This window comes from Thermobia domestica, chromosome 1, assembly GCF_964235325.1.
Source record: "Thermobia domestica chromosome 1, izTheDome1.hap1.1, whole genome shotgun sequence".
Classification (NCBI taxonomy): domain Eukaryota; kingdom Metazoa; phylum Arthropoda; class Insecta; order Zygentoma; family Lepismatidae; genus Thermobia; species Thermobia domestica.
The window spans coordinates 170,044,829-170,070,968 of NC_137454.1; the positions used below are offsets into that span (position 1 = coordinate 170,044,829).

The 26,140-nt window shown below is 34.5% G+C and overlaps 1 protein-coding gene across 2 annotated transcripts in view; it reads left to right on the forward strand.

The window, feature by feature from the left end:
- The window catches only part of LOC145691035 (protein DPCD), a 47,044-nt gene that overhangs the window by 12,622 nt on the left and 8,282 nt on the right, over nt 1–26,140 (forward strand). Inside the window, exons 1-3 of one of the 2 annotated variants that reach the window (XM_081766634.1) lie at nt 2,785–2,809; nt 16,951–17,153; nt 20,250–20,486. In XM_081766634.1, the coding sequence (XP_081622760.1) occupies nt 2,803–2,809; nt 16,951–17,153; nt 20,250–20,486 (447 nt within the window). In that variant the 5' untranslated portion in view covers nt 2,785–2,802. Of the gene's footprint in view, nt 1–2,784; nt 2,810–16,950; nt 17,154–20,249; nt 20,487–26,140 lie in introns of those variants that run through there. The other variant, XM_081766625.1, reaches the window with a different exon arrangement.

The window sequence follows — 26,140 nt, forward strand, 5'->3', positions numbered from 1 at the left end:
TCGAATTCAGGTCGAGTTTCGAGTCGAGTCGAGTTGTGTGTAGTTTCAATTACTATTTTTAAGTATCCAACATAGATAATAGGTCAATGATACTACTACTACTTATATTATTATTATTATTATTATTATTATTATTATTATTATTATTATTATTATTATTATTTTATATTATTATTATTATTATTATTATTATTATTATTATTATTATTATTATTATTATTATTATTATTATTATTATTATTATTATTATAACATCATGTATAACCAAGAAAGTAGGCGGGGTGTACCTGTATACTAAAAACTAGTTGACTTCCGATCTCGGTCGCCGAGAAGTCTTCAGGAGGCAAGGACATTGTTCACGAGGATCTGGGTTTGAGTTCCGGAGAAGCAAGTATTTAGGCTCGAGCCAAAAGTTGTTAAAAGTTATAGGGCACCGGTCAAACATGTTCAAAACTGCTCGGCTCGGGTCTAGGGTTGTCAGTGGCTCGAGCGGCTTGGTTCATAGCTCATTCACTATCGAGCCGAACCGAGAAGTGAGCCAAGCCAACAGCTCATCCAACCGAGCCAACTCGAGCAATCGGCTCAGTTGAGCCGAGTCGAACCGAGGCGATGAACTCGTTTCAACGGAGCTGAGACTCATCGATGGCTCATCTCAGCTGAGTTGGTGACTCATCTGAGCCGAGTCGGTGGCTCGTCCCAACCGAGCAAGCTCGGGCCAAAAGCTCAATTGTGCCAGTCGACGGCTCGTCTCAACCGAGTTGGCTCAAGCCGTTGGCTCAATTGGGCCGAGCCGATGGCTCATCTGAAACAAGCCGACTCGAGTTGCTCGCTCAGTTGAACCGAGTACCGAGCCGATTGACATCACCACTCGGGTTGGGCTTCTGCTTGAGCTCAAAAATTCGAACTTGCAGATCTCAGCTTTGATAGTAAGAGCTACAGTATATACTTATATTGATGCTCATGACACTAGAGGCTGCCTCGTTATAAAAAATAAATATTATTGTCGTCTCGTTATCGAGACGAGACGAGATGCGAGTAGTGTTCCTTGTCGTGAGCAACACTAAAAGTATTCCACACTACTGCTTACATTTCTCATGGCTTTCGCTTTCCAGTCTAATCAGACCATTATTTCAAAACGAGCTGAACGAGCGAGCCATTTATCAAACTCGACGTCAAAAACAGTGACTCGGCTCGGAACTCCAGTCGAGAAAATTACCTTTGACTCGACTCTAAACTTGACTCGAGTTTCGAGTCAAGTCGAGTTTTAGCTCGACTGGTGCTAAAATTATCCAAAGATCCAAAATTATTTTCCTATTGAAGTTCATAGAATTTGTATGTGTATGTTAAACAAACAATTGATTTAAACCAATAAAATAATATAAATGGTTCAGAACCAGAGTGAACTCAATTGATTCATATCTTTATTCACTTCTTATATTTATATGCAAATTAAATTAGGTCGCTAAATTTTTGACTCTGTGAACTAACTTGGAGGAAAAATGTATATCTTCTGTACTTTGTACTGATTTCACTTGTGCAGTTTTTTTTGTTTTTTTTTTCTCTTCTTGTAAAGTGATTCTTAAAATATTCACAAGTACAGTACATGCAAGATCAGTACAATATATCTTTATCAGGTGTTCTCCGTGGATGAGTCTGTAGAATTGTCACTTTTGTAATCAGGCAGGGGTCCCAGGTTTGAGCCCAGCTAGAGGACAATTTCTCTCCGATTCAAACCGAGTAATGGTTTGTAACCCACTTTAAACTGTAGGTCCCGTGCTTCATAACCCCCCTGTTACATAAGAACGGGCTAGAAAAAACTTATTTCTATCCATATGTAATCTAAATAAATTAAAAGTTTTGTAGCCATGGCCCCTTCTTTAAAAAAAAAAAAAAAAAAAAAAAAATGAATAACTGCAACTTGAGGATGCTAATTCGACTGATCTCGGTCTCAATCTTAAGAAGTGACCGCAAACCGGTCTAACTCGTGGTCAAAGGTCAACTAGCTGTTTTCGCTCAGAATCAAGACTTTCATTACAAAAATGTGTTTTATACTTCCCGCTTTATCCCAACTTAGGCTCTAGCCCAATCTATCTTATTCTCTTATCAATTTCTTAACTGTAACTGTGTGAACCAAATAACCTCTCAGATGTTTAAAATTTCTTATCCCTTATTACAAATCTAAAGTAGGTTTTATTCATGCAAATAATCTTATGTATTAGTTTCCCTAACTCACTCCTTTGTTCAGACACGCTACTCGGTTTGGCTTATTCAATCTCGAACAGTAATGAATGGGCAGACTAGTAAAAATTTGTGCTCTACTGGTAAATTATTTGTAAAACTAGTTTACATATGACCTCGAGTTTGACTTATTTTATTATTTAAAAAATAGAGGCCACGATTATCCAAAGATAAAGAAAATGGTTCAAAAACAAGTAGCAGTGCCAAGTGTATAACACGCAAAGGAGTTTGGTGTCTGTGGTACGATATTTTCACAATTAATATTGAAACTGGAAATTGTAGTAGATTTCTACTACTTCCGGTTTTACTAGATAGATTAGACTAGAGACGAAATATATTCTTGGGACGCCTAATTAATTGCAGAAAACCGCTTCTTATCTATTACAGTTTTTATTCTATAGCCATCAAAGTTAAAATCGGAAGTAGTTGATTTCCACATCTTTTGGAAGACAGAATATAGTAATTATTTTTAGAAAGCTGAATAGAAAGCAAAAACCCGCTTCATTCCTGTTCTATGGAGATCACTATTGAAACCGAGCTTTCAATTGAAGATCACAAAAGGAGATGAAAGGTACACCTGAGACGCTTGAGAGCTGCTCGATTGGAAGAAACAGTTTTCATCTGTTTTTTACCGTTTTTGCTATATATAGATCAATATTTATTGAAAACAGAAATTATAGTTGATTTGAACCATTGTAGGTTGTAGTAGAGTTAATAATAGAGATTAAATATATTCTTACGAAGCAGAAAACCGGATCTCACTACATATTGCCGTTTTCGATCTATGGTGATCAAAGGTCAAACCAGAAATGGTTTATTTAAATCACTTCCGGTTTGGGTAGGTGGTTTTAATGACAAATAAAATTCCTTACTCTTGACTATATTTTGACCAAATTTGGTGATGATCCATCAAGCAGTTCTTTAGTTTTTTCTTTTACTTTTTCTTTTCTTTTTTTTTATACGAGTATGGTAAATATATAAAGGAGTAGGTAAACCAAATACTAGATATTCAAAAACCAAACAAGGAAAACTTGGTTTTTGCCACCCCTGCATACAATTAATCCATTCTAACCACAGAAACGTCGCACTGTCTGTTTTCTATGATAAATAATATAAAATGAAATGAAACCTATCCTTCCAGAAAACAAAAGGTAGGTAAATAAGAAACATTTAGACTTTTCTTCGTTGTATAGTTTTGAGTGGCAGAGAAGTGAAAGCTACTGCTTGGAAGAAGAATCCATCCGTTTCAAGAAAAAAAAAAAAAGAAAAGAAAAAAAAAAGATGTAGAAAAGCAATCGGAAACATATGTTCGATACTGAGGTTTCAAAGATCATTATCTTTGTTCTACCAAGTATTTTGTTGACACTTGAGTCACTCCAGTTTCCATCGAAAAGGCAAATTCAGGTAGTTGCCGTCTGGGGCGGGGAGTGGTAAGGGAAACTGCTCAAGGCGTAAATGATTATGAAAATGGAGGGATAGACATGAGTTTCGCTGTTCAAATTGCCACAATGCATCCTTCCCCAGCATGTGTTCTTCAAAGAATGTCACCTGTAGTAATTTGTGAAGTATGAAAGTGGTATTTTGATCCTTTACCTGCAATAGTGATTACCTAATTACGGAAGTAATTATTACAATTAATCTAAGTTCTTTAAAATTGAGATAACCACCTCCTTTGTATTGCTCTTTGGTATCCGTATAGAAAATTGCAAGTTTCTAAGTGCAGTATTTTGTAAGATATTTACGAATTAAATTTTACATGTTACCTTATGGAGATTCTGAAGCCTCTGATGATGGGTAGACACCCCCTTAAACAATATTGTTTTTTCAAGGAATAAACAGGTACTTATTTAACCGTTGTTCATATTTTTATAACAGCTGTTGCAACTAAGGGAAAAGACATTATAAAACAAGTGTTTAGAGAATAGCGGTTACTTAACTTCACTAAAATATAGTCTATGGAAAATTTTCTGTTTTGGTCTGGAAAACCTGGAAAGGTCAGGGAGTTTTATTTATTCTGAAATAGTAGACACCCTGGTTTGGTCCCAGCCCGCGCCAAGTGGTCGACAAACACTTTGTGCGTGGGATTTCTTAGGTTCTTCCGTTTCCTCTCACTACCTTCTACCATTATCATCGACCTGTATGTACACAGGAGGTCCAAAATCTTTGGGGATGTTCAAATTCAGTATGAGGATAATTTATATTAAAACTTGTAAAATCTCCTTACAATTAGACTAAATTTAAAGGAGAGTCGTGATTTCGAAAGGAGTGTCAGACCATCAGGAACCGCTCCTGCGTAGTTCCCTGATCCGTCTCATCATCATCGTCTCGTTTACCTAGGTGCATAATGTGGGGTGTTAAAGTAAATAGAAACTATAATATGCGTGGATTTTTTTTTTTAATGGTTGGATGTTATTTGGTCATAACATCTGTAGAAATTGTCCAATTTTAATGCGGTTTATTATAAATGACGCGCGAAGGATGAAAATTTCATATGGTGCTGCTGCAACAGTAAGGCATACTGTGAAAATGCATGGTAATGCAGAAGAGAATTCGTTGTGCGAAACAAGCACAATTGAGATTGTTATTGTATAACCCAACTTCGACTTTGTAACAGTTAATAGGGTTGCAAAAGTTTCTGGTTATATAGCTTAAATCCTCGTAATCTCTGTTTTACTTTTCTTCTTTCTTGATAGATATATTCATCGTGCGCGACCTGCATTCTATAACGTATATTCGAGAGTGATTGCGAAGTTAATAATAAGTACATTAACAGTCAGAATCGAGTAGCGATGTTGTACTTGCTGCTTAATGGAAAGTCTGGTGTTTATTATTTGGAGTCGGATATTCCAAAAATATGTGACCTACTTCCTTGTAATGTTTATCAATATAGTGTATACGTGTAAAACGTTTCGAATATGCTCAATGACTTATGTAAATATAATTGTTACTTCTTTTTGTGCTAGACTAAATTCGTAAATAGGCCTGAAATGGTTGAGTTTTCTTTCGACTATTGTATAACTTAACATTTGAAATAAATTAGCTCTCAAAGATTTATACAATTGTCAAGAAATTCGTTTGGAATTTGCAGTCACTGATGATTTCTCAGAACATACGTGAATAGCTAGAAACGTTACGAAGCGGTGACAACCTAATACATATCAAAAATGCTTCTCGATCCCATCGAATTTAGAGTCACGTAATTATTATTTCAGAAATAGTAGCATAAAAGATTCGGATTAAATAATAATCAACTCTCGAGCACATATTAATTCTTAGTTTTGTATTTCGTTACAAACAATCATTCTATTATTCATTGTTACATTATTTCATTTCTGTTAAATCATTTTATTATCATTACTCATAAATTCATTGTCATTAATCATTATTATTTGTAATTATATTATTTATCACAAGTCCTTGATTTTAATTCTGTATTAAGCTAGTTGTGACTTTTATTATCTGTTGCGTACAACGTAACCATCAAAATATGTAAACATAACAGTAGTTTTGATTTTGTACCCCTGATATTACATTGCGATTATTAACCTCACAGTCAGTGCAATAAAATTATTTACTTGTAAGGATGAGTTTCGCCTTTATTGATTTTTTAAAAATAAATTGTGTAGATACTAGTGAATTGGTGTTATAAATATTTAAATGTGTGTAGTAAGAGGTCTGGTCAGACATATTTATATGTTTATTTATTCATATACCCGTAAATTATATTCCTGGATTAAATTACATTTAGATTTATATTTTCATGTATGTATCTGTGTATACTTAACTAAAATTTCTTTTACTTTTTTTCTGCTGCTAACGGATTAGATGTTTAAAAAATTTTCTATTCAAATGAGAGCAAAAGCGATAGGCCAGAGAAGCGAGAATGGCAGTCCTCTCTTTAGAGAAAAAAATGAAATGAAATGAAATCTTTGAGTTTTACGTCCCACGGTTATGCCGGTTAGGCTAAAGGAGACGGTGATGATGAGTAATGAATGAAATGGTGGAATGAAGAAAGTGGGAGGGAACGGGAGAACCCCGAGAAAACCCACGCACACGGTCTTTAGAGAAAGAACAACCGTCTTTGGGCTGAGTGCTTCCCTTTAGAGTCAGGCTATCCCGATGAGAGTAGGCGTCTGTCGAAACTGATTGAGACTAAAAGGCTTGATAGGGTAACTGTTAGACTAAGTGATGCCTAACAGACATTAAGGGATATGCCTCCGAAGTGAAAGAGCTCTAGATACTTGTTAACACAAGTGGAATTTCATCAAATAAACTTTTTTTTTTATTTATTTTATAAATAAAGATTTATGGTATCCCTATTTCGAATTTGAGATATTTAATTGAGAAGGAACTTAAACTTATATTCCACAGGAAAAAGTTTTTTATTTTAAGACAGGACTGAACTTTGGTTATAGGAGGGGAGGATAAAACGAATCGTACGATAAGGACGTAGTAAGGTGAACTGTATTACGAAATTTGTATTTGTTGATTGCTCAGTGTAACAAAGCTCATCTCAAGACGAGTGAACTTCTTCTTCTTCTTCTTCTTCTTCTTCTTATTATTATTATTATTATTATTATTATTATTATTATTATTATTATTATTATTATTATTATTATTATCAATGTGAAAATGATTACATAGTCTTTTCTAATTGTAGAAGAACTTTCAAAACTCAATTAAATGTGGACAGGCAAATTTATTTTAGTGAAATAGAAAATGATCTTACAACTGCTCCTGAAAAATTTTGGAAATATGTAAATGGTTCAAAAAATAAGGTAATATCTGGTATTATTGACAATGATGTTTTGTTGACTGATGGCAATATGTTGGCTGAAAAGTTTGCTAACTATTTTTCATCGGTCTTTCAAACCTTCTCGATTAGTGCTACTAAAAATCAAATTTTATCTATAGAATTTGGTCAAGTTAAACCCCCAGAAATTACTACTCAACATGTATTGGAAAATATCAGAACTTTAAAGATTAAATCGTCTAGTGGGATAGACGGTATTCCAGCTTTCATTATTAAGGGAATAGGTGAAATAATTGCACCAATATTGTCTTCTTTGTCTAATTGGAGTTTATCCACTTGTAGTTATCCTGATGTATGGAAAATTGTTTATATTACACCCATACTTAAAACTAATGGAAAGTCTATTATTGATTTTCGACCAATCTCTGTAATGAAGGTAATTCCGAAAATCTTTGAGAAAATAATCTATAAATCTGTTTATAATAAAGTAAAGGATGAAATTAATATAAACCAGCATGGATTTATGGCTGGTAAAACTGTAATAATTAAGTTAGCAAGTCTTATGCATTATATGCTTCCAATTATTTGGGCTAGTGGTCAAATTGACGCTATTTACTTGGACTTTCCTAAGGCATTTCTTAAATTACCACATCATTTATTGATTAAAAATTGAAAAGATATAATTTGCCTAACTGTATTTTAATTGGTTGACTTCATATTTAAATAAAAGGAAATTTGAGGTAAAATATAAAGGAAAACTGTCTGTCATTCATAGTAATACCTCCGGGGTATCCCAGGGTTCTAATCTTGGTCCTCTATTGTTTTTGCTAATATTAATGATATTTGTGTTGATTTAACTTGTAAATATCTGTTATATGCCGATGATATTAAAATTTTCCAGTCAAATAATTCCAAACAAAATCAAGATACCTTGCAAAAAAAAATATAGATATCATAGTGAAGTGGTCCGAACAGAATTCCCTACCCCTGAAATTTAATAAAACGCAAGGAATAACGTTTTCGAGGAAATTTAACCTTTAATTTACAAATACAGGATAGGAAATCAACATATCCAATTCGTTAAGCATGTTAGAGATTTAGGGTTAATATTAGATGAAAAATTGCTTTTTCAGAAAAATCTTCAGGTTGCAGTCTCCAAAGCTAGAAGGAATTTAACAATGCTGAAATGGTTATGTTGAAACTTTACTAATATTAACACTTTCAAAATGCTCTATATGTGCAATGTTAGGTCTCATTTTGAATATTGTATGGTAATTTGGAATAGTGAAGCAAAATATTTTAGTTTCTCGATTGAATCAGTTCAAATTCATTCCTAGCCTGGTTAAAATGGAAATTTAAAGAAATAGAAGGGGCGAGCTTGTCAGACATAAGGGCGGATCTTAATCATACCCTTCTGTCTGACATGCGTCGGTTCTTTGACTTGAAATTCTTTCATATGATTCTGCATGGAGATTTTGTTCTGGAGATTTTTTTCTCTATAAAAAATCCTCACAGAAACATTAGGAGTTTTGTTCCGTTTATTAGTAAATATCTTATTATTTCTTCAATATATAGAAGTATAGAAACAGCCAATAACTTTTACCCTGTACTTGATTTGTTTTATAAGAGTTTCAAGAAGGTGCGTAAATTATTTTTTTAATTTTTTAAATAAAGTATGACATTTCTCAGTATTTTTAGGTTTGCAACTACTGATTGTCTTCATTTTGTTTTGTATTTTCACTAAATACTGTATGGATTTGTTTTTTTTATATATATTGTATTTTTTTAATCAAATTGTAGGATTCTTTTTTAATTCTGAATAGATACACATGTTTGTTTCTTATTTTTTTGGTATTTCAGTAGGTCATTTTTGTGAAGTATTACTTCCCGAGTTTTGTTTTTTATGTGTGTTATGGAACACTCATTTGTCTTTTTTTTTTTTTTAACCTTCAACTTCATATCCAGTAATTATCTGTTTTCTTATTTGTATATTGTTATTCTTTTTTCTATTTTTAATATTTTTGCTTCATTTTGTATCTTTATATTACAACTAGCCTTTGGCTAACTGGGGGCTCCGCCCCCCGACCCCCACTTTTGCTCACCCTACGGCCTCGCATCTCTTATGTGTCAGCCTTTGCATTGACACTGAATTTCTTGCATTTGCTCTTCATATTTCCTGAATTTGCCCAGCTGGGAACTTCGCTCCCACACCCGCGCCGTTGCTCGGCCTACAACCTCGCACCTCTTACAACCACAATTCTGCCGAATTTCAAGTTCCTTTTCCTATTTCAACTATCTAGAAGATAAGATTTTATATCCCAAGAAAACGCCCATTTAAATTACATGGGAACTTCTTTATCCTCCCTTTAGACCCCCTTAAAAACTAAAAATATTCACTTTTGGCAATTTTCTGTAGGTTAGTCCCGGAAGGCTACAAACATGCAAAATTTCATCATTCTAATCCTGCCGAAAATGCCTAAACATTTTGGGGCGTAGAAGATGTCCCATATAAATAACATGGGAAAGAGTTTTCAGTTCCCCATAAAATCACTCTACAGTTGGAAATCTTCATGTTTAGCGATTTACTTAGTTAACGCTAACGAAAACGTATTAGCATACCGAATTCCAAGTACCTAAAATAGATTATAGCTTAAAAAAAAAAAGGCCCATTTAAATAACATGGGGAATTTCTTCATTTCCCCTTTATACCCCCTAAAAATTAAAAATATTCACTTTTGTCAATTTTTCTGTCGGTTAGTCCCGAAAAGCTACAATCATGTCAAATATAATCATTGTAGCCTTACAGGAAGTGCCCAATAATTTGGGGGTGTAAAATGTGTCTCATATAAATAACATGGGAAAGATTTTTCATTTCCCCATAAAACCACTCTAAAGATGGAAATTTTTATGTTTACTTATTTACTTAGTTAACGCTAACGAAAACGTACAAGCATATCGAATTTCAAGTTATTCGAATTTCAAGTACCTAAAACATGAGATTATAGTTCCAAAAAAACACTCATTTAAATAACATGGGGAAAATCTTCATCCATCCTTTAGACCCCCTAAAAATTAAAAATATTTACTTTTGGCAATTTTCCTGTCGGTTAGTCTCGGAAAGCTACAATCATACCGAATTTCAACTTTCCACGTCAACCGGAATTATTCCTTTAATTTACGTCAGTTCATGTAGTTTTATATATATAATTAAGATGTATAACCCTATGTGTAATCTCATGATGTAATTAGTATTGTAGGCGCTGTTTTTCCTTTTTTCTTTTGGCGCACTTGTGGCTGTATGCTGTTTGCTGCCGAATAAACATTGAAATATTTAAACAACAACAACAACAACATCATCATCTTCTTCTTCTTCTTCGTCATTATTATTATTATTATTATTATTATTATTATTATTATTATTATTATTATTATTATTATTATTATTATTATTATTATTATTATTATTATTGGTTTCAAGTTAATGTTGCTAAAAGTAAGAAAGTGTAGTACCTTGGTTCTTACTATAGGCCACACAAAAACTCACCCTTAACCATCTTAGAAGCTTGCAGAGATTCTGTATTAGCAGCCCTCTCTCTAGGTGATGTGGTTTTAATGGGTGAATTTAATTTGTCCATTGATTGCGTATCACCTGATATGGGGGTTGGTAAGTATGGAAATGATGACTGGTTTTTGGATACATTTATTCATGGTCTGTCCTTACGTCAATATAATATGTTCGATACACGCGGGGATAGTAACCTAGATTGACATAACTCCACATATGAACTTTTTTTTTTCTGCTGACCATGATTCATTGGATATTATATTTTTCCTAATATACCAACTTCTAACAGAAATTCTAGTCCTGCGAAACATGTTAATAGACTATAAAAGAAGGCACCTTGGGGTGATATCTGCCGTGCCTTAGATCTTTTTCCATGGTGTTTGTTGGAAAATGATACCATCGATGATGCTACAGCGCTCCTTACTGATACCTTTGTAGCTGCTGTCGAAGACTTTGTTCCTCAAAAACCACAAAACACATCTAAGTTTCCTTCTTGGTTTGAAAAATGAAAAAAAAAAAAAAATGCAATGAAATGTTTGAGTTTTACGTCCCACACTTATGCCGGCTAGGCTAAAGGAGACGGTGATGATGAGAAATTAATGAAATGGTGGTATGAAGAAAGTGGGAGGAAACGGGATAACCCCAAGGAAACCCACGCACACGGTGTTTATCCACCACAAAGTTCACTTGGCGGGAGCAGAGTTTGAACCCAGGACCTCATGCACCAGAGGTGAACGCTCTACCACTGAGCCACCGCGGCCCCACCTTGATGCTGAGATTCGGTGTGCTCTGAAAAACAAGAAGCTCGCGTGGTCACTCTGGAAACAACATCCCAACCAGTTTACTTACAATAGTTTCTCGCAAAGTCGTCGATATGCCAAGTTCCTACTTAGAAAAAAAATATACAATAGTTACGTCTCCACGTTGCGACTTCGTTTTGTTCGAGACCTAACAGCTTCTGGTCTCTCATTAATTCAAGGAGAAATAAAATTAGTATACTCATGAACGTCAACTATGCTGGGAGCACTGTTCCTGGAGAACACAGATCTGAATCATTCAATGACTGTTTTTGCAGGAATTTCTCCACCCAGACGGTACCAAATCCTCTTCCTGCTCTTGAAGCTGTATGTTCGCATTCCCTATCCTTGATTTCTACTACGCCCGCTGAAGTCAAGTCACTCTTGTCACCTCTATATGACCATCGTGCTCTTGGACCCGACAATATTTGTACAATCTTCCTTCACAATACAGCCGCGTCAATTGCTTGTCCCGTGGCTTTTATTTATTTATTTAATAGATGTTTTAGAGAAGGCTCTTTTTCCCTAACTTTGGAAACAGGCTAACATTATTCCAATCTATAAATCTAGCACTAAAACTGATATATGTTCCTATAGACCCATTTCTCTTCTCTCTCCGTTGTCAGTTCTTCGCGAGAAAATCATTAAGGACAGACTTTACAAGTTCACAGCCCCTTATTTGAACATTGCACAGCATGGCTTCCTGCAAGAGAAATCATGCCTCACCAACCTATCAGAATTTCTTATGCTATAAACTGTATTCAGAAACCTCTCAACTGGATGTAATGTACTTAGATTTCTCCAAAGCTTTCGACAAAATTGACACCCATATGCTTCTTTACAAGCTATCCAACAGATTTAATCTTCATGGCAAATTCCTGTCTTTACTAAAGGATTATTTTACTAATCGTATGCAACGTGTTGTTATGCAACATGCTTCATCCAAATTTGTCCCAGTTCTCTCTGGAGTTCCCCAGGGTAGTGTTCTAGGACCACTGCTATTTCTTCTTTACATGGATGTTCTCCCTTTCTTCCTGTCTTTACCATTTACGAACATTCTTCTCTTTGCTGATGATTGTAAAATTTTCCATAAAATTTCTACCATAGATGATGCCCTACTACTTCAACAAATTCTTACTAAACTTACGGACTGGTGTACGACTTGGAATTTAAAACTAAATCCTCAAAAATATTGTACTCTTAGTATTTCTTTGAAGAAAAATAAAATTTATCACAAATATTGTATTAATAACAGTCTTATCGAAAGAGTCGCTGCACATTAAGATCTCGGAGTATTGTTTGATGAGAAACTTACATTTGCTGATCACATCACATTTACTGTTAAGAGTGCTATGAGAATATTAGGTATGCTTTGCAGATTTACTGAAATTCGGAGTCTCAAATCACTCAGTATTTTCTTCAAAGCTTTTGTATCTCCTAAAATAGAGTATTGCTCACCGATATGGAATATGGCCTGTGCTTCAAACTTATCCCGTTTTGATTCTGTTCTTAACTTTTTTCTTGCCATTGTCAAACGAAGAGTTCTTTTAGTGTGTAGTCCTAATAAAACAGAGCTCCTAAACAAATTCAATATTCAGACTCCACTTATTCGATGTATGGTGACGGATTTGCTGTTTCTTCATAAAATTATCAATGGAAAAATTAACTCCGAATTGTTGGTCTCCGGTCTCAATTTTCACGTACCTTCTCGCCTTGCTCACAGTCATACATTACTTCATATACAAGATTATCAAATATACAATGTTCCTTATACTTCAGGCTGGCATCACTGTATAATAGTTTATTGTCAGATGTTGATAGTTTTGACTCTGGAAATCATTTTAAAAACAAGTTAAAGTTACTGTAAATGTGGTTCATATTCTATGTATATATAAATATGTATAAATATATTATATAATATATTCTATATATTATATAGAATATTATATATTAGAATATTATATATATTATATAAATATATTTTTGTAATTTATTTTTATTTTGTAATTTTTTCTTTCTTTTTTATTATTTCTTGTATACATTGTTTCAGTGTGAAATGGACATTGGTCTGTATCTGAAACATTTGTAAATATATAAATAATAAAAAAAATCGTCATAACAACACCATATAGAAGGAAAGAACCAACAAATCTGGGGGCTTATTCACTGAACACAGAAGATCATCGCCATGATACATTGAAAGTCAGAAAACTTTATTAAGTTTATGTTGTTAACATCAGGAATGGTTAAGAGAGAAAACATGTCAAATAAAATATGCTAGGAAGAGCTTAAAACCGCTCTAGAATTAGAGCAGCGTACAGAGACAATCTAATGTATTTTATTAGAAGAAATCAGGAGGTTGAGAAACGCAAACAATGAGGCGAGTGAAAGTGAAACACATTGTAATTGTGAAAAGGCACAAAGTATGATAGATATTAAATTGCGTACGCCAAGTTTATGGGCGGCAAAATGGACGCTTATTTGAATTTTTAGATTCAGAAAAAGACGTAGCAAAACAGAAAAAGATATCAGAAAAAGACATATTAGAAGAAGTCCTTCCGAAAGTTTTACTTCAAAGTGGTTTAAATTCCACAAATGTTTGAGAACTACGCTGCGTTCAACCATAGTTTCTTACAAGAGCATTTTAATTTTAATTGCAACTCAGAAATAGAGACGTTGGTTATGGCAAAATGACAGAATTCGGAGATTTTACTTTCTTCTTCAACTGTCTATCTTATTGAGGGATCGATCAGAGTGATGATCGAAGACAGAGAAGAAATTATTTCTCTGGTACCTGAGTGGTTGCTGTAGACTTTTTCCTTTTCTTCTGTTATGTTATCAGGAACTAGCCTTATTGAGCCTGGAAGTAAGGAATGAATGATTTCCTTCCGGTCAGAGTGGTGACCAAGATACTATGATGTGAATTTCTGGTTAAGCAAATTAGCCAGGGATACATCTGATTGTCTTTCGGCTGAGTGCTGACCTTAAATATTAAGATTATTTATTTATTTTAAAGACGAATAATTGTAGTAAGAATTTCTTGATGAGAGTAGACGTCTGTTGAAAGTGTTTCAGAGTGATAAATATTGAAGTTCATACTAAAGGAATTTGACAGAGGTCTGTTGTACTAAGTGATGCCTAACGGACGTTAAGGAATAGGGCACCGAAGTGAAGGAGCTCTATAGATACCTTTTCACACAACTGCAATTTCTTTGAATCAACCTTTTTTAAAATAAATAAATAAATGATTTGTTAACCCTATTCCAATCTTAGTATTTAAGAAATAACGTAAACTTACATCCTACAACCGAAAGCTTTTCCTTTAAGACAAAGCTTAAGTTTGGTTGGAGGAGGAGGAGGATAAGACTAATCTTACAGTAAGGACGTACGTAGTATCGTGGACCATACTACGAAATTTATATTTATCAATTGTTCGGTTTAACAAAGCCTAGACGAGTGACCTTTTTTTTAAATACTAGGAAAGAATTACAACATACCTGACATCAATTTCGATTAAGTTATCATCAAACACAGAAAATTAAGGCTACATGAGAGGAATAGTTTCTTAGAATTACATAGGAAACATGATAATTGAGCTGAAATTAAACAAATTCTTACTAACTAATATTTTCCAAGTTTTCATAAATTAAATCCACGGTTGAATAATATTTAATTAAAGAGATGTACAAACGTATCACTTTCAGTAGATTTCCATTAGGTTTCGTTTTAAAACTTACATGTGATTTAAATTGTTTGAACAAGAGAAGAAGAAAAATCCATTTATAAAGACGTGGATTGATTTCATGCCAGTCAAAAACGTTTAAAACTTGCCATATTGGAATGTTCTGTAGGTAATGATAATTAACTATAGATATACATAATCGTAAATTCTTCCTCAAAATCCACAGTCACAGTATATAAAAAAATATACAGTGCATGGATCAGAAACAGAAATAAAGTTGAGTTTTACGTCCCACGGTTATGCCGGTTAGGCTAAAGGAGAAACAGAAATAAAGTATCAACTTGTAGATAAATCGAATAAATGAAACATTATGTTTTGAATTAAATATTTATGCCTATCTATGCCTACAGAAACATTGACAGTACACTAAAATGTATATATTATAGCATTCAAGGCCCAAAATATAAGACTTGTGACGCCACGGAAATCCGGGCTATTACACAGAACATCGATTGAACCATGGTGTTACATACAATGTACGCTTTAATGGGCAATTGTCCAAAAGAGAAAAGGTAAAGGATTAAATAAGAATGAACTTTGTTATAACAATAGTGAGTATATTCTTCTTGGAAAATAATAGTTAGGGCTAGATATTTTTGTAAATAAAATATGAATCACAAGTAAAAGATCTTGTTCCGCGTAGAGAGCTGTTTATTTTGTTTCACTAATAAATTTTGTTTCCGCTTGAAGGTGTTTAAGTCACTGACAGGTTTTCTGTTGGTTCTGAGCTGCTTTCCAGGCAAGTATAAAAAGGACAGTTGCGCCCTGTTTAGTCAGACCTCAAAACAGGTCTCAGGATGCAACTCTTTCAACTCTTTTGAGCTTTTGATTGGTATAAGTCAAAAGTGATGGCTACTCAAAATACTTTAACCTGTTGATAGGGCTCCTGATAGAAAAATCAAGTGATGATTTAATGAAATTGTTAGCGACCAGTCGAAATGATGACCGGAAAAGTCCGAGTGAGGGCTGTTTAGGCTATTAGGAACCAGTCAAAGTGGTGACTGGAAAAGTTCGAATGAGAATTAAGTAGAACATCACAAATAGCAATTAGTCTAAAGGTTCGGATTCGAACTATAATTTTAAAAAAGGTGAAAATGAGGAAGTCCAAATAAGAGCTTTAGCATAGGCGAGAAGTGACTTGCTTATTTCCGCGTATAAAGCTATTTGTTCAGAAATACAATTCTCTTCTATAGAATAGGTTGTCTCTAGAGGGATCATATATATATATATATATATATATATATATATATATATTACAGTAATAAGGCTTGGGGCAGTTTCAATAAGCATGACAAAGGCAATATCAGAACTGGTATTAGATAACACATAAAAGTTTTAGGAATAAAAGATCACCCATTTCATACCCATTTAATCATTTATTTCAGCACAAAGCGTAACATGAATAACATTCACATTTTACATAAATCATCGATCACATATTGAAAAAAAAATAACGAATCACTCACCGCATTAAGGATCCAGGTAGAGGAAATATAATAGTGAGTAGTTTGCCATTATAAATAGCTTTTCTAATAAAAATAACTAATAGATCTATATATTATTCTATATTTGTTTCCAAGATCCGAATTAAAGAAATATAAGAGTTTAACTATTACTTGGATTTTATCTTGAAGTGAAATTATTTCAGAAGGTAAATTATTCAAAGGTAGGATTTGTCCGTACTTATTTATTTAGCCTTTCTAACGCATAAATGTTCCTAAGTCGTCCTTGCTAAAGGTTTCACAATAGATTACAATAGAAAATAGTCGCAATTATTAGCCGCAACATTAAGCACTACAGGTTTAGTTTAATTTTATGTTGACATAATTAACTTCTCAGATATTACTGTTTTCAGGATTACGAAAAATTCACTATCGTTTTCCTGATGGCCAGGAAATGGTAGAGGATTATAGTATGCAAACAGAAGTTCTTCAGAGGAGAGCGTGGAAGAGAAAATCTGCCATTGGTAAAGAGAGTTCATGGGAAATTGAAGTCGGAGACCCAGAGATTCCACTCAATGTCCTGGATACAGTTGGCATTCAGGAAAATAGCAGTAATGTAACTATATATATGTTGATATTTACTTTAAGATATTAAGGGTTACATAATGAAAAATGAAAAGAACCTCATTTTTCTATCCAGTTATAATTGATTGCAAAGGTGAGAGGTTCATTTCATTTTTAAAGATATTGATATTTTATGTTTAGTAATCTCGTTACTCTACTACAACAACAACAACAATAACAAAAATCACACACACACTGAAAAAGTACATTGAGTGCATTCGTTAAAGCGGTTATGAGATAGGAAGGGAAAGACGTGGTGGGAAAAGAACAGGAAAAAAACTAAAAAAGACGCCAGTTGACCGCCACGTTGGAACGCAGGGTCACATATGTACGTGTATGTATGTTTTTGTTATGTACAATCCTATTCAAAAAAAATCCTGGCCATGCACCTCCTTGAAAATTCCTGTACTCTAACCCACATTTGGAATTAAATCAAACAAATGTGAATTTTCTTTCGCCAATTGAGATTTTCATTAGAGCAAATATATTACAATTTCCCTCGTACGGTTGCCAGAATATAACTTTCTAAAGCAGATGAGTGACCAAGATTTTTTAAAGTAAGACTGTACATTAAGGATGCAAAGGCAACAAGTAGCAATGTCGCTTGTACGCCACTTGAAAGATGTGATTTGTATGCCGTAATACGTTCTTAATTATTATTGAAACTGGAAGTGGCAGTAGATTCCTATCTCGTCCAATTTAATATATAGATTAATATGGAGATGGAATCTATTCTTGGAACTTTTAATTAATTACAAAATACACTTCGCGTTCTGTTACAGTTCTTATTACATGCCGATCAACGTAAAAACTGGTTTAGAATAGAGTTTAGAATACAGATGGAATGTGTTCTTGAAACATTTAGTTGATTGCAGAAAATCGCTCTTCCCTATCTATTATCGTTTTTACTCTATAAGGATCAACGTTAAAACCGTAAGTGATTGTTGTAGTAGCGAGATTATAATACTCATAGATTATATTCTCTTTGAATGCTTAATCGATCGCAGAAAACCGATTCTCGCCATCTATTACCATTTATGCTCTAAAGTGATCAACGTAAAAAGTAGTAAGTGGTTAATTTCTACTACTTCCAGTTTGAATACCACCTCTAAAAACTAACTGGGTTCCTAACTTTTGATCCGCTACATCCTTATCAGATTTGATGGTGATCCCCCCCCCAAGGTTTTATTTATTTATTTATTTATTTATTCGTCTGCCGAGCGAACGGACACACGGACAGAGTAAAAATATATGAAGGACCTCATTTTGTTCCGTGTTTGAGTTAGCGCGATCACACATGGCACGGTTAAATGCTTGGAGATTACCAGTCCGTCATATCGTACCATGTTAATAAATGGAACAAAACATACAAAGCATGTGGCAGATTTTACATGTGGCAAGTTGCTGCTCTGGCACTTAGTGTTTAATGAGATCTAACACATTGGAAAGAGAACTCTGGTTGGGCAAGCATGCGGCAAGTCTTCATGAAATAGAACGAGAGTAGAAAGTTAGGACTTTTGCTTTTCTATCAACAATAGCGGCATTTTGCGATCTACGTTTTTTAACTAACCTATATTTTATTCTTCTATGGCAATAAGTTATTGATAGAACTCTGTTTCGGAGGTTAGAGATTACAAAATGGTGTAAAGGTTGTGTTTATGCAGTGTACCGCTGTTTTTACTATTTTTACTTTGTCTTCTCATCTAATCTTAACATAAATAATCTCTTTAACAATCAATATTAGTACAATTAAAGTATAATTATAGTAGTAATTGACTATCTAAGAAAGTAGAAGGACCTTGTGGAAAACTGAGGAACAAGTTGGAAAATACTAAAACATGGGTTAGGAAGACTTTATCAACTTTATAAAACAGTTATAACGTGACATTTTAATATATGAATATTAGTACTTCAATAATTATGAACATCGAAGATGTGAAAAAACTATTAACATAATTGACAAATGACGGTCAGAAATACTAATCTATTTTACGTATTGTGTGATACTTTGCGACAATACTAACTGGATTTATACGACTTTTGAAACATTAAGATAATTTATGGACAATAGCATATCAAGGGTCGTATCTCCCTCCAGGAACTTACCCACGTGGAAGGTCCGCCGGTCAGAATCGCTCCTCCCAAAATAACTTCGTATTTCTTTTTAAATAATATATTTGTGTTTTGTGTGCAACATGGGCCTCACTAACGTGGATCTATCCGGCCCAATCTCCTCAATTATACGATGTTGGACTCTCTATCAAAAAATTTTGGGTGCGCCTGTCTGCTTCCATCAAGTCAATGTGCACTTCAATACAATAATTAACCTCTTGAGCAAGGTGGAATTGCTTTCATATTTTCAAAAAACCTCCGTTGCATTGTTAACTTAAAACTTAGTTTGTACCATTTGCGGGGCATGTAAGAACTCGGAAAAAGCTTGTATTTTAGCCTGGCGCAGTAATTTTTTAAATTGTCAAATTGGTAAATAAATATTATTTTCAATTCAATTGCATATGGTGCAAATTACTGGAGGATTTCTCCTCTCAATCACATTTTAATGGCACTCCAAAAATCCAACTGAAGTATCCCTACTGGTTTACTTGGTTAATTATAATGTTGGTTCTCAAATGCAATAATTTAGGTCATGAAGAAGAATGTGTAGTTTACCCAGTTTCGCGGAAACTACGGAGTAAACGATATTTCGTAAATCAAAAACATCGTTATATATTTTTAATACGCTACAGAGGAAAATCATTACTAGTTGAATCCTTCATTGTAGAGTGCAAGAGGTTTTATTTCCCCTCAAATTCGTACAAAGTCGCTGTACTTTCTTTCTTTCTTAACCTTTAGCCACGACTTTCCCTTATAAGTTCGTGAGTAGAAACAACTTAGTATGCATTTTTTTTTTTTTTTTTTTACGTTACAGGATGCTTTATGCATATATTTGCATGGTTGTTTATATTTATTCGTTAACTATCTATTTTCTTTTAATCTTTTAATTTATTATTATTATTATTATATCAATGTGTAGGTATACTTTTTGGTCAAATTGGGTATGATTTAGTAACCAATGTATATTTTCTCTTAGCCTGTAGTATCAATGAGAGTTACGAAAACTCAGTTTGAATGGAGAATAAGAAACTTGCCGTATCCTTTGAGCACATACTCAGTCAGTGCCAGTCCAAAAGAAAATTGTATTGTTGTAAAGACCACAAACAAAAAATATTACAAGAAGATTCCAGTACCAGATTTAGAGCGAGTGGAAGTTCCAGTAGAACAAGACAGAATAGAATTTACACATAAATACAATACTCTTATTATTACGGTAAGTATTAATAGACTACTATACTAATTTATGGTATGTTAGGTATGCTAGTAGGTAAAACCACTGTAAGGTATGTTAGGTAGAAGTTTGATGAATGTAATGTAATAAAAGACATTAGAGTATTGGAACATGCTCACTAATTTCCCCCAATTAACTGTAGTACTATAACTATAGTGGTGATAAATCTGGAAAATGTCATGGAATTTGAGAAAACAGGAAAAAGGTCAGGGAATTTTGATTTGCTAAGAATGAAATTTATAAAACATTTTAAAAAGGGAAATTTTAAGACGATTTCAGATGTAATTTAGTGCTTGATATTTAAATGGCATCTTCAAACGTAGAAATTTATCTGTTTTTTCCATTAATGATGTGCAACAAACTTACGTTTTGCAGCTCTGCGCATTATCTTTTGTTTTTTGCTTATACAGTGGAATGTCATATTAGTGAATCGTCCATAAAATGTCCCCGGGGGGGACACTCGGTCGAAAACGAGTAAAAGGTTTTTCAGACCAGCCATCCCAAGTGAGGTTTTCCTGTATTTTCTCATTCACAGCAGGCGAATGCCGAGATAGTACCTAATATATAGTTCCCAGGCTGCTTTCTTCCTTCCCTTTCCTCGGATAGTGTGATCGCCGAGAGACGTCATCTCTCATACATGATGGGCTGACATGTACATAGATGCCGAAAGCCCAGAAATATAATTCCTAATCCTAATCCAGAAAATGCATTTGGATAAACGATGCAATGGTGCAATTCAACTCATGGATAATTCCAAGTTTTTTTCTTTCTCGTTCTCATTAGTTTCGATTTTATCGAAGTTTTCCTTGTTTACGTATTTGAGCTCCTGTATGCTTTTTCATTGTAATGTATTTTTATTCGCAAAGAGATTTACTTCGAAAATCTAATGAGTTTACGAAAATTGCTGATAAAGTTACACATCAGCGTGTATACTGGAATCCTTGAATATGGAAAACATCTACAAATAACAAACTTTGTGCTTATAATATAATATTAATTGTTATAGATTTGTAGTATATACTTAATTGTTCTCCATCAATAGTTACATATTTGTAACTTATGAATGATGATACGTTTATAAGTTAAATATGTATATATATATTCATTATTCACGTTTTAAAATAATTCTGACATTAAAAATGATGTGACAGTTTTCGAACAATATTTATGGTACATGAGTTCAAATAAAGTTTTACACTCTCCCTCTTTAATCATTCTTTAAGCCAAAATTTTATATGCCTCTTTTCAATGCCAACATGGAGGATCCCTGCTAGCACCCCTCTCTAAAAATACATAACAAAGACTGGATTTCTTTATGTACCAATTCGCAGTGAAATGAGAGAAAAGAAAAAGAGATCGTTAGAATTCGCGATTTAAACAATCGTAAAATATTCATTTGTTTCGAGTATGCTTTGGAAGTAATGATGGTTCCTGTTTTAATGTCGACATATTCATATCTTTACTATGGGTAAAAAAAAAAATCTAAATGGGTTCTGTGTGCTCTATTTTCTTTTTCTTCAAAACCCAAGGGTTTTGGAACCAAGGAAACAAACAAGTTCTTTCCTGGTGACGGTTCATTTCATGTGCACATTGAATAAACAGAAGTGTTCCAAGGTATCGATCATGCTTCAGATGTTACGCGGGTTTAAAATATTTTTGTATGTTGATGCTGCCTTAAACACATATTCGGTGGCGTATTAAATAAGGCGTTCACTTTTTGCGCTAAAGTTCCTGCGCTCAAATCATTAGTGCGAGACATGGGTTCATGGTAAATAAACACTAAGTGAGCGTGCTTTCTCGAGGTTCTTCCGTTTCTTCCCCTATTCACATTTCTTTCGTTCTTACGTTAACTCAGTAATTACCATTCATCTCGTGTGTGCGTCGTTAGACTAATAATTTAATGTGAAGTATAAATTTTAAGCAACGCGTTTTCGCCTGTCGATATCTGTAAGGCGTCTTCGAAATTGTAAAGCCACCGAAATGATGTTTTGAGACAAGATTTTATTTTTCTCGGGAATTAGCTGTTCTCTGCTCGCTGTCTGGCGTGGAAATTTAGTTTATTTTCGCGATAGTATTCATTGCTGAAAATGAAATTTGTGAATACCCAAATGTGCGAAACTAATAGCTAATAAATAGTAATGAAGGTGCTTTGTTATCATGTATTAAGAGCATGATTGTATTTCATTGTTAACGTGCTTTAATTCATTATTTTCATTTCTTATCTTAGAAATGTGACAATGCTTAAATACTTAGACTATTCACAAAACCTGACTGTGCCAAAAAGGAAAAGAAGTAACAAATGCAAGTTGATTTGATGCAGTGGATCCAAGGGTGTACATGGCAAAAGAAAGAAAGAAAAAAAATCGAAAGTGAAGAGGTATTGTAGTTATGATTTTCGGCGTGATAAGGTTACGTGAGATAAGGTTAACGCCATAGTAATGGGAGACTTTAACAGCGTAGTAGGAAAAGGAGCCACGAATAAGGTGGTGGGACCATTTGGACTAGGTAGAAGAAACGAACGGGCCCAAATGCTTATCGACTTCTGTAGGGAACATGATATGGTAGTGACGAACACGTCGTTTAAGACAAGAAAAACACATGGAAGAGTCCAGGAGATAAGAAACGGTACCAAATCGATTACATTCTTGCAAAGCGGCGTTTCAGGAATAGTGTACGAGACGTACAACACTACGGGAGCGGATATCGATTCGTATCACAACCTTCTAGTGGCGGAAGTACAAACCTGGTTAAAGACAATCAAGAAAAATGGGAGAAGGAATCGAGAATGGAACTTAGAGTGACTAAGAAGTATGGACAATGATGTGAAAGCAGAGATTAAGGAAAAATTCTGTGTGATTGGCGATATGGTAGACAATGTAGAAAATAGTTGGGGAAAAGTTAAACAGATTCTACTTGACACACTCCACAACAACATTGGCAAAATGGAAAAAGCACCGAGAAAACCGTGGGTAACTGAAGCGATGCTTAAGAAGATGGAAGAACACAGAAGGACAAAAAGCACGGACATGAAAGTATACAGAAGGCTGAATGATGAATTGAGGAGAGAGACGGACAAAGCTAAAGAAAAGTACATGGAACAAATATATGAAGAAATAATGGAACTTCAACGGCGCGGCAGATATGATCTGATGTATCAGAAAGCACAAGAATGAGTAGGAAAAGCTAACAAGTGCATACGCACATTTGAAATCGAAGATCAACAAGGCCGTGTGGTTACTGACCATCAAAGAATTGTTAGTTTGGGAAGAGTACATAAAAGATCTGTATGACCAGAAGAACCGTCGCAAAAAGATATTGAGATCGAAGCAGAGGAAGAGGTAGATGATGAAGAAAAAGGACCCAGTATATTGAAAAGTGAAGTAGTACAAGCCATCAAGGACATGCCCAGGAGGAAGGCCACTGGAGATGATGACATACCAGCAGATTTGCTTAAGGGATTAGGAGATAATGCAGTGAAAGTACTGACTTCATTTATTAACAAGATCTTCCTGAATGGAGAATGGACAAAGGATTTTCTTGATGTTACAATGATAGCATTACCCAAGAAAAATGAAGCAAAGAAATGCAGCGATCACAGAACTATTAGCCTTATTTCCCACACTGGAAAGATAATTGCGCGCATACTGAACAGACGGTTGGAAAATAAGATAGAAGAGATATTGGACGAAGATCAGTTCGGATTCCGGAAAGGAAAAGGCACCATAGATGCTATTGGGTTGATGGGAATTATATCAGAACGAGTTCCGTAGTAAAGGAAGAGTTGTGTTTGTACTTCATAGATTGGCAAAAATCTTTCGACAGGGTCAATTGGACGAAACTTTTGCTAATGCTTAAAGAAATTGGTGTCAACTGGAGACGGCTCATTCGAAACTTATACATAGGATGAGTCAAGATGCGCTTGAAAGAAAGAGGAACCAACAGTGTGGAGACTGGAAGAGGAATCAGACAAGAATGTAGTATGTCGCCTCAATTATTCAACATTTACAGTGAATGGTTAATGAAGGAAGTATTAATAAAAATTAGGGATTTCAAGATTGGAGGGCAGATCATCAACAAGATCAAGTATGCAGATGATATGGTTATTATAGCTAGAACCGAAAAAGGACTACAAAAGATAATTGACAAAATAGCTGACACTGGGAAACTATATGAAATGGAAATCCACATCGAAAAATCGAAAGTCATGAGAATATCCCGTGTAAATGCGCCAGAGTAGAACAAAGAGTATTTGAAGAGGCTTACTATTTCAAATATCTGGGAAGTATTTTGACGAAAGACGCGTACTGCACCAAAGAGATCAGGTCGAGAATTGCCATAGCCAGAGAAGGATTCATCAAGGAAAGGTCACTCTTAATTAACAGTCTTAATATTAGACTAAAGAAGGAATTCGTCAACTGCTATATATGGAGCATTGGACTTTATGGTTCAGAGACTTGAACATTACAGAAGTTAGAGAAGAAATACTTAGAGAGCTTCGAAATGTGGTATTGGAGGAAGATGGAGAAGATAAAATGGAAAGAAAGAATAACAAACGAAGACGTTTAAAAACGGATAGGAGAGAAGAGGACACTTCTAGCTACCATCCTTCGTAGAAAAACTTGTCGCCTTCTGGTTGTAACCTCCCTTTCTTGTAACTCCCCCTCTCGCTCTGCATATAATTCATTATCCTTAGCTATACCGTGCTAAGGAATGCTTTGTTTTGTCACCCACAGTCAGTCCAATTGGTACATTTAATTTGTTGCCCACTTCCTGGAACTTCAAGCTATTTTCTCTTTGCTGAATCTCTATGGAATTCTTCTTTCTGAAACATGGCTAAAGCCATCGTTGGCTATTTCAGTTGTTGACATCAAAGCTTATAAATTGTATGGATGCGATAGAACTGGCATCAGAGGGGTAGGATAGCAATATATTTAAGGAACAATATTCGAGGCAGTATCTTAGATCAGTCACTAAGCAAATATTTAGAGTATCGAATATATTACCCTGGAAGTCAAGATACAAGGCAAAGTCATAAGTGTTGCAATATTCTGGTACAGAATATACCTGTATTTATTACAGTACAATCAAAGTAGGTTAGTATTCAAAGTAGGTTCTTGTTGGACTGTCTACAGCCACCTTTCTGCCAGTTCCTCGATTCCACGTCGATGTCATGTCTTGTCCTTAGATACAAAAAATCAGAAACTGCTGTTTTCACCTCCTGCTGGTTGGTGAAGTATCGTGATTTCAGGAAGTGTGCCATGAATCGGAACAGGTAGTAATTCGAAAGGGCGCCATCAGGAGACTCAGGTGTGGATTCAGTTCGATTTAATGAGATTCCTGCATTTTTGTTGCGTTATTTGAGGTGAGTGTGTTTTCGCATTATCCTGTTGCAACATGGCGCGTTTTCAGTTCTCTAACGCAGAATATTTTCGGCGTAGTACAGCATACATCGATTTCAACTGTTTGGAACAAAGATCGGCATTGATGGTACAACCGTAAAGAACGAACTCAGAAGTGAATTAATCCTCGTAGTTCCACCATACATACAGCGTCTGTATGCTTGAAATGACCCTGTTTGACGACCGGTTCTGCAAATTGACTCTTCCTCAGCCACTATTTCGGATTTCACATTCGCA